General features: G+C 37.3%; 1 protein-coding gene across 10 annotated transcripts in view; it reads right to left on the reverse strand.

Moving 5' to 3' along the window:
• NBEA (neurobeachin) overlaps positions 1-15,289 on the reverse strand; it is a 646,246-nt gene that overhangs the window by 58,162 nt on the left and 572,795 nt on the right. For all 10 annotated transcript variants that reach the window (XM_043891765.1, XM_043891767.1, XM_043891768.1 and 7 more), the window contains 2 exons: positions 11,376-11,495; positions 363-515 (listed from right to left, as the gene is read on the reverse strand). In XM_043891765.1, the coding sequence (XP_043747700.1) occupies positions 363-515; positions 11,376-11,495 (273 nt within the window). The remainder of the gene's footprint in view (positions 1-362; positions 516-11,375; positions 11,496-15,289) is intronic.

The following is a 15,289-nucleotide window of genomic DNA, read 5'->3' on the forward strand; positions in this document are numbered from 1 at the left end:
TTTTATGAGTGAAGAAAGAGAACAGATACAGCCAGTAGACAAAAATAAGGAATGGGCATTAATGTCAAGCATTTTAGAATATGTTGCATTAGTCAACAGATGCTCATCTGATTGTCTTCTCCTAAGGGAGCAAAAATAACTGAATTACCATTCCTTTATTAGTCCTCATGAAAGGAAAATGCACTTTATAATAAAGAAAACTGTCTAAAGACAACTGTAAAATCCTTTCTTTCTTCTCAAAAAATTAACCTTGTATTTATAGATGTTAAATGAAAATTTGTTAATAGCTAAAAACATAATAAAACTACAGAATATTTTTTACTTCCTTCTGACTGATGAAGAAAAAACAAAATTGTTCTTACCATCCTGTTGATTCGTACAAAGTCTTCAGGTTTTTTTGCCCAAGGGGGAAGATCAACATCATTTACCACCACTTCATCTTCTCTGACTCCAAGATTATATCCATTACTGTTGACAAACATCTCCGGAAGGTAATAGAATTCTGGAATTAGTTCCTGCCAGGAATAAAAAATGTAGCATATTAAACCACTTTAAAAATCAGTTGAACAGAAGTATTAATTTATAAAAACTATATAACAGAATTAATTTCTTCACTTAAATCCAGTATTTTATTACTTGATTCTATTCTTCATTTAATTTTCTTCAGATAAGACCCTAAGAAAAGAAGATATTTTTCTTCTACAATATGCTTGACTATAAGATTTTCAATCTTATCTTGCCACAGATTACTTAAGAGAAATGGGTTACAGAATCAATAATAGTTCCCAACAGTATTAGTAAACAAGTATATAAAGCCATATCTACAAGTCTACACTGTTCAACACACTTTTTTGAATACTATTAAAATACCAAAATTTAAAAAAAAAAGTTTAAAATATTGCTCATATTGTTTAAAAACCATGTAGCATCTTCTACTTTTCTTTTTGACTCCACTGGCAATTATAATACATGATGTTCATGAAGAGACTCAGAGTTCCATTTTATAATTTGGCAAAATAAATTATTTTTATACCTACCACTAAAGAAAATTAAGAGATAATGCAACATAATAAGTTTTAAATATTCAGTACATGCCACTCGAATAGTAAATTCTTAAGTTGAATGCAAAGACAACTTGTGTTACTTAGTGTATGTACATACGACATTAACAACTGGGTTCAAGGCAAACTTGTTTGATGCACAATGTCTAGTATGTGGTTTGTGTAAATTTAGAATAAATATGCCACAGAAACTGATTTCACAACCTTAAAAATTTTTGTTGTCCTTTCTTTTAAAAAACAACTGCAGGAAATGAAACCAAAAAACTACAGTTTTTATGTATACCATCAAAAACACGAAAAATACTAATCTTTACAAATATCAAGATGAGGGTTAAATTAACTTTATACTGTGAAAATTATAAGAACATTTATTTGAGTAACATGTCCAACATGGATGGCATAGTAACCAAAATTTGAATCTCACTATGGATACACAGGGATGCATAAAAACATTAAAACACCCAAACCCCCCCAAGCCACAAAAAGGAAAATAAAAACCCCACAAAACAAAGCATGCAAGCAAGCAAGCAAACAAACAAAACAGAACAGACTCTGAGGTCTTCAAATAAACTGGATTGCTCAGCCCAAGAAATGCATACACATAAGCATTCTCTCTATGGATTCTCATACTAAAACCAACATTTATCTGCTATAGCATAAGAGAGTTTTCATGTGAGCAAATCCTCTGTGAGAAATCGATCCTTATCCATTCTTATGATGATAAATGTGAACCATAAGAAAGACAGAGTAATGTTTATTTCTCCAGCATTATGAGAGTTTGAACAGATTCACATAAATGAATTTTCTTTACAAGCAGAGCTTAGCCTTTTAAGAATCCATTTCTTCCATTTAAACCATTTAAACAGAAATCTCCAAAACCCATTACATAATCCCCAATATTTATTTATGCACGTAGTAAAGTTTGAATACCAGACATTGTGATGGGTACTAAGAAAACAAATAATGAACAGACACGGCCTCACCATTGAGTGATTCATATTCTGGCCTGTGGGGCAGATATATGAAGTGGTGGTTACAATACACAATAATACACAATACACAATAATAATGAAAGAAGTACAAACAAGGCACAAGGGAGCAGGAAGGATAGAGCAGCAAACTCTGGGCAAGTCAGAAAAGATTACACTGGAGATCGGGCATTGAGTTTGATAAAGATGGAGGAAGGGGCAGGAGGACCAGCAGAGAGTACTGCCAAGGAGTGGCAGGAACTGAGTATGGGTAGAGTGTAGCATACATTAGGGGACAGACCAAGATAGGGGCATGAGGTACACGGAGTCAGATGATGAAGGAAGTTTTATGTCCACCTAAGCTGTTTGGATTTTGTATTGCAATAATTTTAAAGAAGAGCTATTGCCATGGTTACATCTGTTTTAAGGCAAGACACTAAGAGTCAAAGTGAAGAATAAAGGTGGAGAGGAGGGAGCTCAGGCATATAAAAAGGGTGGCTCCAACAGTAAAGAATCTGCCTGCAGTGCAGGAGACCGGGGTTCAATCCCTGGGTCTGGAAGATCCCCTGGAGAAGGGAATGGCTACCCATTCCAGTATTCTCGAGAATTCTGGAGAATTCCATGGACAGAGGAGCCTGGCGGCTACAATCCACCGGGTCACAAACAGTTGGATACGACTGAGCGGCTAACGCTTTCACTGTTTGAGAAAACGTGGGAAATTAGTTCAAGATGTAGAACATTGCTATTTGAACGTTACCCGTTTTATATATGATACAGAGTAGAAGGAGCCTCCCAAATGGTCCCAAATGGGGAGAGGAATGAAAGCTCACACAGTTGCTCCATGTAGAGGGTGATTTATATGTAAGAGGATCACATAAGTCAGGAATTTCCCTTCTGTCTTTTGTTGGATGTTTGTGTTCATGTTCTGTGTCCAGAACTAGACTACATAAGCTTTCTTAAGGACCAAGAGGGATATGCTGTACATCCACATGGATATGGCAACACGATTTATATTTTTATTTAGACCGCCCAAAGAGTTTCAGTTTATCTTCAACTGTCTCTGTGCTCTCATGTTTTTCATACATATTATTTCCCATTGTTTCTTGTGGAATATATGGTTATCATTAACCTACTTGCCTCTGTAATACTATTTAATATTTCACTGAATGTCATTCAATTATATCTGCAAAGGCATAAGAAGCCTAGGACTTTATATTAATAACAATTTGGGCAAAGCAGATTTTGAGCCTAATGTTGTGAGGTTTATATTTTGTTGAATCCCCCACAGCTTTTGGAGCTATACTCTGTACACAGCAGGTGCTCATTAAATATTAAACTACTGAAGATGCTAGACAAAGTTATTTTAATATCACTAGAAATCCTCTGGGGAATATGCAAATGGTTGGAAGAATGCTTCAAGATAGGAAAAAAGCCAATGGAGTACTCGATTAAACAAAAGAAAAAAGGATGCACCTAGAGATAAAATCTGCACCTCCTAATAGGAAACTTTTGAAGCTTAAAAAACATTACCTTGTTTATTTTAGTTATGCTGAAAGTTTCAGAAGTGGAAAAGAGTCCAATTTAAATTTAGGAAAAGTTGGTTTTAACAATGCCAGAAAAGTTGTAGCCAATCTGAAGAAGTGGAGGACCAGGTCCTTTTCATTTTAATGTGAGCACTCCAGAAAGAATGGGCTGGAAGCTGGCTGCCACCAAAGAGAACAAAGTGAGGCTGAGGAACCTCCACCCTGACGGTTATTTAGGGAGGGTTTGACAGGAACACTTGGGAAGGCTTGAATTGCGGCCAGTCATGAAAAAGTAGGATCATCAGGGCCTTTGGGATGATCCTTAAGTGAGACATTTTCTCCACTCTGGTCCTCATCTGACCAACCAGACGGTGGTCATAAATTAGGGTGTTAACTAAGATGTTGGTGTAAGCTCTTGGTGGCTTGACGTTTGACAGGATGAAGAAACTGTCCCTGAATCACTCTGCCAGTTACTTTTGGTTTTTTAGGATGCAGATTTAAAAAAAAAAAAACAAAAAACACAGACACATTTTAAAGCAATATGAAAAATTCCTGAGGCACAGCATATTTGCAAAGCCCCCTTGAAGCTCCAAAAGACCAAAGTTGCAGAGCTGGGGAAATTTTTTTTTTCTTTTCTTTTTTTCCCTGAAGGGGAAGAAAGAGAGAGTAAACCACAAAAAGTCTATAGAGAAGTTGCCAAAGTAGCTGAGTAGGTGCAAGTTTTTATGCCTCGATTTTATTGTTTTAAAATCTTGTTTCAAACGCATTTTGATTTTAAATTTAATATGTAAATACAAGGCATTTGTACATAATTTATGCTCACATTTATATTGCTTAAAACATTTGTTTATTTTTAAAAATTTCATGAATAAGAGAGTTTCATCACTGAGATTCAAATGTTAGGTCCAAGAAGATAATAATCACTATGTCTGGGCCGCAAGACAAGCAAAGAGCTGAAATGTCACATCTGGTCATTCAATCTTGAAACAGCAGGAATTATCATTTGTATCTTACTGTGTCATGCACTGTTCTAAGAACTTCACATCTTTCTCTTAATCTTCACAAAATCTTCCTAAGGCAGGTATCCTCGTTCTTCCCACTTTGTAGAAATGAACATTGAAGTTAAGTGATTTGCTAATAACTATATTGCAAATAGGTGATAAAGAGAAGCCAAGCCCAAACACTTTAGATCCAGGTCCCTGCGCTTACATTCTGTTTTTCCTTTTAAAGCAGTAACAACTCTGTATGACTTCATTCTGTTTTAATTTTCTGTGTAGCAAGTCTCCTTTTCTTTCTTTTTTTAAAAATTTACTTATGCTCCCGAGTCCCACTGTGATGGAAATTCCATAGACAAGGACCTTGTCTCTCTTGCTCACCTGTTCACCACTGACTTGTAAGAATGGTGCCTGATGTATAAAAATGGTACTCAATACATATATGTGGGATGAAAAATTAATAGATCATTGCGATATGTTCATTAAATCCTGAATTTCTGCCATGAAATAGAGGTAAAAAGTTTTGAAAGCTGTGGTTTTCAAACTGTGTTGGTTAAAGCAGTCACCTCAGGGCTACCAGTCAGTTGCAGTGAAAGGGAAGGCTGGCAGGCTGGCGGTTTGGGGACCGTCCCTTCCAGTGGGGAGGTGCGACTTTCCGTGCATTGGGATCAAATCATTCTGAGTTGAGATCCAGACTTCTTGCCAGCCTGGGCAAGTTTCTTAAGCTTTAAGAAAAAAACAGTTCTTGATATACAAAATTGTGATGGTGACAGCAACTAAATCACAGTTTGGATGTGAGGACTAAATGGGGGCGACGTGTGCAACAACACATTTCATAGCTTTATGCAAAACACATTTTTGAAGATACTCACTCAGTTGATAGTTTATCCAGTATCAAAGTATATCCTGTAATCAGGTTTTTTTTTTTTTTTAAAGCTCTGTCACTTTTATGTTTGAATGGATATCTATGTAGACATGTCAGATGATTTAAACATTTTTATCAAACATTTAGACTAACTTATATGTTACCTAAGCTAAGCAGATATATAAGTTACTTGCACTTCAGATTTTGGTTTTGTCCAAATGCATAATCAGATTCAACAGAATGGTATAAACCAAACTGAAACTTACAAATTTCTGAGAATTAGTAATTTACAAAGTTTTTTTCAACCATCCCTGTAACAGTCTCTCCCATCTTGCCTGCTTTCTGGCACGTCCATTTTACCAATCCTCCCACAAAGAGGTGGACTCTATTCTCCCTCCCTCTGAAAACAGGCTGGCTAATTTCAACACAGAATGGGACAGGATGACACCCCAGGGCTTCCACAGATGCCTAAGACTTAAGAGGCTTGGCAGCCTCCTCGTTTGTTTCCTGAGAAGCCAACCATCAGATAAAACCGTGTGGCTGCCACATGACTGGAAAGCTTGTATGGACAGACAGACAGTCCTGGACAGTCCCTGACCACCTCATCAGCTCAGATGAGGCACCAAACATGAGAACAAAGCCATCTTGGCCCGGCCAAGCTTCTCCAGCTCTCGCTGAAGTGCAGACCCGAGTGGTTTCTGCTGAGCCTTAACCCCAATTTCATGATGGTCGGTAAATAACAGTTGATGTTGTTTTGAGATGGGTTTGGGGTGATTTGTTACATGGTGATAGGAAACTGAAACAGAAATTCATGCCTTGGAGTGGAGTCCTGAAGTAATAAAAACACGTGGCACTGGCCTCGGGACAGGCAGGAGGCAGAGGCTGGAAGGACGGAGGTAAGGAGGTGAGGAGACTTGGAGGCGGGTCAGTCAGAAAGTTGCTATTGGAAGCAGGAGAAAATCAATGCATGGTTTGCAGTGTGGGAAAAACTAACTTGATGCATGCCTGCAATCATTTCAAAGACAGAAAAAGATCTAAAGAACTTGTGCTTCTGGTTCAGGATATTTCTAAGCAGAATGTCAAAAGTGACCACTGGTTTCTTGTAATAGTATTTGTTGTTGTTTAGTTGCTCAGTTGTGTTCGACTCTTTTCTGACCTGATGGACTGAAGCCCGTCAGGCTCCTCTGTCCATAGGATTTCTCAGACAAGAATACTGGAGTGGGTTGCCATTTCCTACTCCAGGGGATCTTCCCGACCCAGGGACTGAACTCACGTCTCCTGCATTGCAGGCGAATTCTTTACCGCTGAGCTACCAGGGAAGCTCCTTTACTAGGTACATGGATAAAGTATTATGAGCTATGGAAGAATCTGCTCAGACTTAAAGCAGTCCTTAGAGAAACACAGGGGCCTAGGACAATCTTGTCAGATTCTCAAAATTAAAAAGAAAAAGTTCAGACAAGGATATACTAAGGTGCTGTAAGTAAAATATAGCCATAGGTAAAAGGGTACCTGTAAAACCCTTCGTAAATTTTCAGGAAAATTTAAGATAGTGGTTTGCAGGCCCACTGGGCCACACAAAAGGATTCCAAGAATCTTATGAGCATGACCAAGGGCATCCTATTCACAGCCTGGAGTAGGGAGGATCCTTCTTGAAAGAACTGGTGAGCAACAGGTTTTTTTTTTATGATAGTGAACTATAATTTGATACACAGAAAAAAATCCACAAGTTTTTAAAGTTGCTGCATCAACTTGGGCAAAAGAGGGTTCGGCCCCAACTTTCTGTGACCAGGAGTTGCTGTGTACCTTCCACACTTCCCCCTTTCTGAACAGAGTATCTGTTGAGGTTTACCTGTTCCTGTCTCACCTCTGGGGGATGAAAGTACATGGGACAGATAACTTGTCTTTTTATCTTCCAGATCTCCAAATTAGGAATTTCTGCACGTAATGTGTATCTGGACCTGATAAAGATCATCAGCTACTAGATTTTGAGCCTGACCCAATAATGGGATGAGACTGTGGGGGATAAGCTGAGTATATTTTGTTTGTAGGAGGAATGTGAATTGTGACTGGAAAGAGGACTTAAGCACATTTTTTTTCAAAGTTGACCACAACAATCCCATCAACCTCCATGTACTTCTGAGGTGTGACTTTTCTTCTCATTTCATGGGGAAGTGGAGCCCAGTTATCCTGTCCCTTCATTTGGGTTGGCCCTGTGACTTGCCTTGACCAAAAACAATAGTATGGAGGTAACAGTATGTGACTTCCTAGCCTAGGCATTAAGTGGGTTTTGCAGCCTCTGTTTTTTATTCTCTTGGTAGGGAGACACCATGAAAAAAATTGTGATGGTATTCCCAGACAGACTATACAAAAAGAGAGAGGACCAGCCAGTCCCCATCAGCTCCAGCCATCCTTGCTAAGGCACCAGGCATGTGAGGGAAGTCATCTTGAACTTTTCAGACCCAGAGGAGCCAACCAATTTGACCCCACATGGATCAAGGACAAGCTGTACCTGATGAACCTTATTCTGATTGCAGAACTCAGAAAATAAATGATTGCATTAAAAAAATTTTTTTTAAGTCACTAATTTTGAGGGGTGGTTTGTACACAGCAATAAATGATTAGAGTATGACTTGATCAGTCAATTACTCCAAACTAGTCAATGTGGCTGGGCTTCCTAGGCGGCGCTAGTGGTAAAGAACCCACCTGCCAATGCAGGAGACATAAGAGACATTGGTTTGCTCTCTGGGTCAGGAAGATCTCCTGGAGGAAGGCATGACAACCCATTCTAGTATCCTCGCCTGGAGAATCCCATGGACAGAGGAGCCTGGCGAACTACAGTCCATAGGTTCGCAGAGTTGGACACGACTGAAGAGACTTAGCACCAGCAGGTATGGCTGGATATGATTGTGAGATCATGCAGAAAGACCAAAGCAGCAGACCATCCAACGGATATAAAGCAGTGGGAATAACCGAACGGCCCTCAGTGCTAGTTCTGGCTCCCTCTTTACCTGCTGTGTGAACTTAGGCAAGTCACCTAGTATCTGTGAACCTACTTTATGGAATAGGGATAATGATTTATATCTTATGCTACTGTTTTGAGGACTGTATCAAATATCCAAGAAAAGAGCCTGTATGAAAACTATTGAGAATTATTTGAGAAGAACGCACTCCCCTGTTAAAACTGTAAGTGCGCTCCTACAGGGTCACTTAAGGCACCAGCTTGCCTACTTAAAATAACAGCTCTTCTGTTTACTCTCTTCCCATTGATAGATTTCTGCTAATCAGTTTCTCTTTAAGGAAAGAGGCCAAGTAGATTAAAATTTCCTAAATGAAAAATAGTGCAGAAAGACACCAAATATTATTAAAGAAATGGCAAGATGAATATTAAAACAGGCATTTTGTGTCTGTAAATTTGATTTCTAGTATGTTTTAACAGCTATACTAAAACCCCATGGTACAGTTAATAGTATTATACGTGTCCCTCAATAATAAGAAAATATCCTCAAAAAGAATTTCTAATTTACAAGCTTATGACAAGTTCAAGCTGCTGAGAAATTGGACTTGAAAGTATTTCTTAGAATGATAGAAGACCACTATTAACACTATCATAATTGTATACCTATTGCATCAAATCTGACATTCCAGTTTAATATATTTTGCTGAGAGAGCATACTATTTTATGGCTTCCTAGTGAAATCAAATCCAACCCAGACGTTTTCACTTTTCTAATATAATTCACTGCAAGGTTTTAAAGCTGCCGTCTCTTTTCTTCCTTTTTTCCAAAGATTGATGCCCTGGCATTCGTTAATTCCACAAGAGCTCATAATGGGTCAATGAGTCAGTGGTGAGCACCTCCATTAACTGTATTAATTTACACTATGTCACCTTAATGACATTTTGTCACAGCTCCCTTTTCTGACATCTGCATAGCTATTCAAAAGTAATATAACAACTTTTGAAGGCATTAAGGAAAAATTAGTATAAGAACTTCAGTAAGTTGAATGTCATTGTTACCAAGACTATGCTAGAGGAGAGAAATAAAAAAAAAAGTAAAAATGAACTGGTCTGACTTAACTTGTAAGACCTCTCTTCAGAGAGGTCACTTCACCACGGCTCCTTCTCTGCCCAGCTTGCACTCATTACCGCAGGACAAGAACGATGCTAACAAAGAGAGAATAAAACCATTCCCTTTGTCCTAGTTCTCTTTTATACAAGACCTTAAATCTACATTAGGAGATACTGCAGAAGCATTTTTCTTTAGAAATATAAAACCACTGGTCCTGAGACTGACATGTAACTAGGGGAGATATCTGGTGATCAGAAGAATCAATAAAATTCTTAGGATAGAAGGTAAAGCCTAAAACTCTACCTACATACATAAATTAGGATGACTGACTTGTGTGTGGGCTTCTGAGGGTGAATGTTTGAATTAAGTTGAAAAACCGAGTTTCTGTTTCCTGATGATGTCAAGAGTCAAGAAAATTGTGTCAAGGAAAGCATTTTCACTTGAAAGTTTGATATAATATGGACACAGCTCTGAATTAAGATAATGAATAATCTTACATATGATAGAAAGCCTTAAAATATAGATAAGAATATTTAATTCACATTTAAAATAGCTATTGAATGCTTTTTAAAGATACTGTGTTAGTTCTAGAAGCCTACTGACTCCCCATTTTATATTAATTCTCAAAAAAATTATTAAATAAGAAATGGATTCTCTTCTTGATATCATTCATTGTAAATCAATTTAAATGATGGTTTATGGATCTTTCAGAGTTGGATTCCTTAGTGAAATCATAAGTTTGATAGAAGGAAAATATGGACCTTCAGAGTTTCATATAGTAAGAATGCATGTTAAATTATCTTATTTCCAAATGTGAATACATTGTACATATAAACTAATATTCATTTATGCAAACTCTGATAGTAACAAATAAGACACATAAAGATGCTACAGATTACTTGGATCCATTCCTTGTTTTCTGCTTTGAAAGAAACTAAATAAAAGTTGTACTCATCTAATTTCTTATAGTTCAGTAACACTGTAACTGCCTTTAAAAAATGTTTGCAATAGATGAGCACAAATATGTAAATGACAATTTTTACTTTAATTCACTACCTTTTGTTGGATTAAAACACTAAATGGAATGATACTATAACATTTGTATATTCAGCAGCATGAGTGGAAGTGATGAGAAAAATTTGAAGAAAAAGAGATTAAAATAAGAAACGTATACCTATGTAATAACTGGATCATTTAATCTTATTGGAAAAAAATGAGGAAAAAATTGAAGAACAAATGTATTTTAATGTTTTGAATAAGATTATTTTTTAAAAAATGAAAGTCCACGTAAAGGAGTAATACATCTTTATATTTACCAATAGGTAAGCAGTAGCAACTGTTAAAATGACTCTGCTCTCCGGCTGGTCCAGGATATTGTGTGTGTGTTGGTTTAATCTAATGTGTATTGTTGCGTAGTATCCCCAGGCACAGTCAAGTAAAAGCTAAGGCTGTACAGAAAAGCCTACATTTTAAATGGGTCTTGTCATTAATGCTTTATTAATTGCCCCAGGCTACATAAACCCAAAGCTGGGCAAGCTATAACAATATGACACATTAAGGTCAAATCCAATTCCTGCTGTGTTTTCTGGAATGGGCCAAATATTGAGTTAACAGCAGGAAAGGCAATTTATGGGCTTTTCTTTCCATCTACCGATTATTTGATCTAAATTAGATGGGAATTTTTTAAAAATAACAAAAACATCTTAACTGAATAATATAAAAGAATCTTGAGTCATTTTCTGTGCACTCAAAATTATTTTCAAGTCCCTCTTAGGTGTACCACATAATTTTTAAAATACGGAACAAAGCTGCAGAATAAAGTATCTTATACACCCACTTAAACAACTCAAAATTTCAACGCATTTTGAAATTAATATCAACAAATAAAAGAGCTTACCTTTACATCAGAAGTATCTCTCTGACTAGTTCTCCAAGACCTTGCGACAGACGAGAATGTTCGATTAGGATGGTCAAATTTTCCATCATTTGCATTGAGGAAGAAGGTTGTGAAAGGTTCCTAAGCAAAAAAAAAAAAAAAAAAAAGCAAATCAATAATTTGACCCTTCTGAACACAATTGTTCTCTTTGTGAAACACGACTCTTTTGGAAACCCTTTTGAGGTGGAAACCCTTTTGAGACCCTTTGGAGCCTGTTTTTTGAGGCAGGATCCTGTCAGGAGGGGCTGGTCTGAGTCACTCTGGGTCACTGAATCACCTGTCACTCTGCAACCTTGGCAGCTTACCTTGCTTCTTGCCCTTCAGTATTCTGATTTATAAAATGATGGAGTTCTAGTGCTCTATGATTTTAAGACAAATGACTGCATTGCTGTCAACATATAACTCAGATCTTCTTTCTCATAACTAAGGCCACACATAGTAACACTGCATTAAGAAAATCTCTCCGACACTATGGTGTGAAAATTGCATAGGGGATGTCCATCTTAGACTACCTGAAAGTCTCCTAAACTTACTATATTATGACCTGATGTTTTTAAAATGCAAATCTCCTTGACTGAAATCCTGCCATAGCTTTTCAGAGCTCTTAGGAAAAAGCAGAAACTATTTGATTTGTCTTAAGAGAGCCTGAGTGATATGGAACCTGCTTAAACTCTTTCTCTCTTGCCATTCCCTTATTCACATCCTAAGGTCTTGCCATGTTGGTCTCATTTCTCGTCCTCTGTATGGGATATTCCCTCTGCCTGCTACAAACTTAACCCTCTACCTCATCATCCTGACTTGGTTAAGCTCTTCTTATCCTTTAAGTCTCAGCCCAAGATGTTTCCTTCTGAAAGACTTCCCTTGATTTGCCAAGCCCTCCAGTATGTTCAAATGGTAACATATATTTCCTCAAACACATCCCTGAAGAATTTGTGACTGTTTTTTGAAACTGACTTTTAAACATTTTTTACTGGGGTATAGTTGCTTTATAATGTTGTGTTAATTTCAGCTGTACAACAAAGTGAATCAGCTCTATGTATACATACATCCCCTCCCTCCCACCCCTCCACCCCACATCCAGGTCATCACAGAGCACTGGGCTGAGCTCCCCGTGCTATACACAGCAGCTTCCCACTAGCTGTTTACACAGGACACACGTCAATCCCAATCTCTCAATCAGCCCCCTTACCCTCACGTCCACCTTTCTGTTCTCTATGTCTATATCTCTGTTCCTGCCCTGCAAATAGGTACACCAGTACCATTTTTTAGATCCCATATACATGCATTAATATATGATATTTGTTTTTCTCTTTCTTGTCCATCTTTCCCACTGTATGAATAGGTTCCAATGCTCCTTGGAAGAAAAGCTATGACAAACCTACACAGCATATTAAAAAGCAGAGGCATTACTTTGCCAACAAAGGTTCATATAGCCAAAGCGATAGCTTTTCCAGTAGTCATGTATGGATGTGAGAGTTGGACCATAAAGGAGGCTGAACACTGAAGAATTGATGCTTTCGAACTGTGGTGTTGGAGAAGACTCTTGAGAGTCCCTTGGACTGCAAGGAGATCAAACCAGTCAATCCTAAAGAAAATTATCCCTGAATATTCATTGGAAGGACTGATGCTGAAGCAGAAGCTCCAATACTTTGGCCATTTGATGCAAAGATCTGACTCACTGGAAAAGGCCCTGATGCTGGGAAAGACTGAAGGCAACAGAAGAAGGGGACAATAGAGGATGAGACTGTTGGATGGCATCATCAACTCAATGGACATGAGTTTGAGCAAACTCCGGGAGATGGTGAAGGAAGCTTGGCATGCCACAGTCCACGGGGTCGCAAAGAGTCGGACATGACTGAGCACCAACTACTACCAGATTCACTGTTTTATCTCCAACACTTAGAAGAACTCCTGGTACACCCAAGCTGCTCAATGTGTTAATATAATCTGTTGAAGGAATGAATGAAATGACACTAAAACAAATCAGATAGGACTAGATCAACTCTAGTCCTTCTAGTATTCTGTGACTATTACCTTACTGCAACATGGTGTCTGTCATTAAGTACATATTCCCTTAGCAGGAAACCTAGGAATAACGTTATCACAAGGTCCTAATGCATTTAAATTTATTGCTTTTTTGTTATGTTACTCATCATAACAAAGATGAGTATATATTTACTTTCTTATGGTTCAGTCCCTCTCTCTTAAATCTAGGATAAATGACATGTCACTCCTAGGTTCAATAACATTAAGAAATCTTTCCTACATATTTAGGTTTTTTTTCTCTTAATATATAATCTCTGTTCATTCTTTTATATCCATAAAACATACTCTGTCTCTTTAAACTCCTCTTTTTGCCACTAGTCATAAAGTCCAGTTGTCAGGCAACAGCTATAAATATTTATATGCCTCAGTATCTTCCTGAAATTTAGTATGGCTGGATGTCATCAATTTTATAACTTTGTAACATGCCACCAATTTTCATGTCTAATACTGAATGACAGAAAAGTATGGTGAAAGAGATAAGATAAAGAATGATATAACACTATATAGGTAAAGAGGGTATTACTGATTTACCTCAAAATCAAATATGCATCCAGTAGGTCTACATTGCAGTTTAAGATTTTAAGTGATTTGACAGACAAATAGATGCCCCCAAAAATAAGTTAGGAAAAAAAAATTTAGGGATGTCTTTCACTAATTAATTTGCTTTGTAAATTTTAGAATCCCTATTAAATATAAGGTAGTCAATGCAGCATATCTTATCACTAAATTAAAGTGGGGATAGAAAAATTCTAGAAATAGCAACAGTAAACTGAATGAAATGACAGATCTAAGTTTGAATCTTGGTGGAACCATTTACCTCTTAAGCAAGTTACTTAACCTCAAATAGGTAGCAATATGAAGTAACCATATCTCAGTTCCTTCATCTGTGTTAACTGGGAATAACAATACCTGGTGGGTAATTCAGATTAAATAATATGGAGAAAGTCTGTAGCATCAGAGATGACAGAGTGGTGACGATGACTACCAGCTTCATGCCTGGTGTCAAGTACCCATGTTGGGCTCCAGCAAGACTGACAGTTCCTTAGGTTTTATTCATCCCTCTATCCTTAGAGCCAAGCATGGTGCTTGGTTCACAGTTAGTGTTTAATTAATATTTTTGAACATACATAAGCATACAAGGTACTGCTGGGAGAAGGGGTATGGTTGGATAAGAGTAAGATATAGTTTTCCTAGTCAGTTTTTAACTACTAGTTTGACCAAAAAGTTGCATCTTCATAATCCACTTCTTCGTTATTCTAGGATGCTGATGTAAGGGCATTTATATTTTCTTTGTAGGTAGTAGGCAGAGAATAACTTAGAGGGGTCTGAGTTGTCTTCATGATTTTTAACCTGTTATAGATGTGAGTGAAGACCCATTTATACATGAAGAGTCTTACTTCTTATCATCAACCACTAAGAGCTGATCTCTACCTTAGCCTAAATTATCAAACTCTTCCTTAGTTTTGAACCCTTAGTGAAGTCATGCCAAGAACAAGTGCAGATGGGCACAGTAAAAATAAACCTGAAATTGAATAATTATTTACTTCTGGTCATGAAATTTATGAATCTGGTTGCACTCAAAGCACAAAATATTGAAGAATTCTACATTTTTTGCTGTTCCACATAGCCTTTAAAAAGATCTAGTTAACAACTGTTTGAGGGTCACATACTACTTTACTGATATATATTCTCATTATTTCCAAAGGCCTCCAGCTGCTACAGTGGTAGAGTACTAACAGAAAGGGAGAACCTATTTGTTTATAAGTGGGTAATGATCTTTCAAGTCCTGCTCACTAGAGAGATTACCTTTTTTCATGTGTTTCCATATT

The sequence above is a fragment of the Cervus elaphus genome, chromosome 30 (genome assembly GCF_910594005.1).
Source record: "Cervus elaphus chromosome 30, mCerEla1.1, whole genome shotgun sequence".
Lineage (NCBI taxonomy): Eukaryota > Metazoa > Chordata > Mammalia > Artiodactyla > Cervidae > Cervus > Cervus elaphus.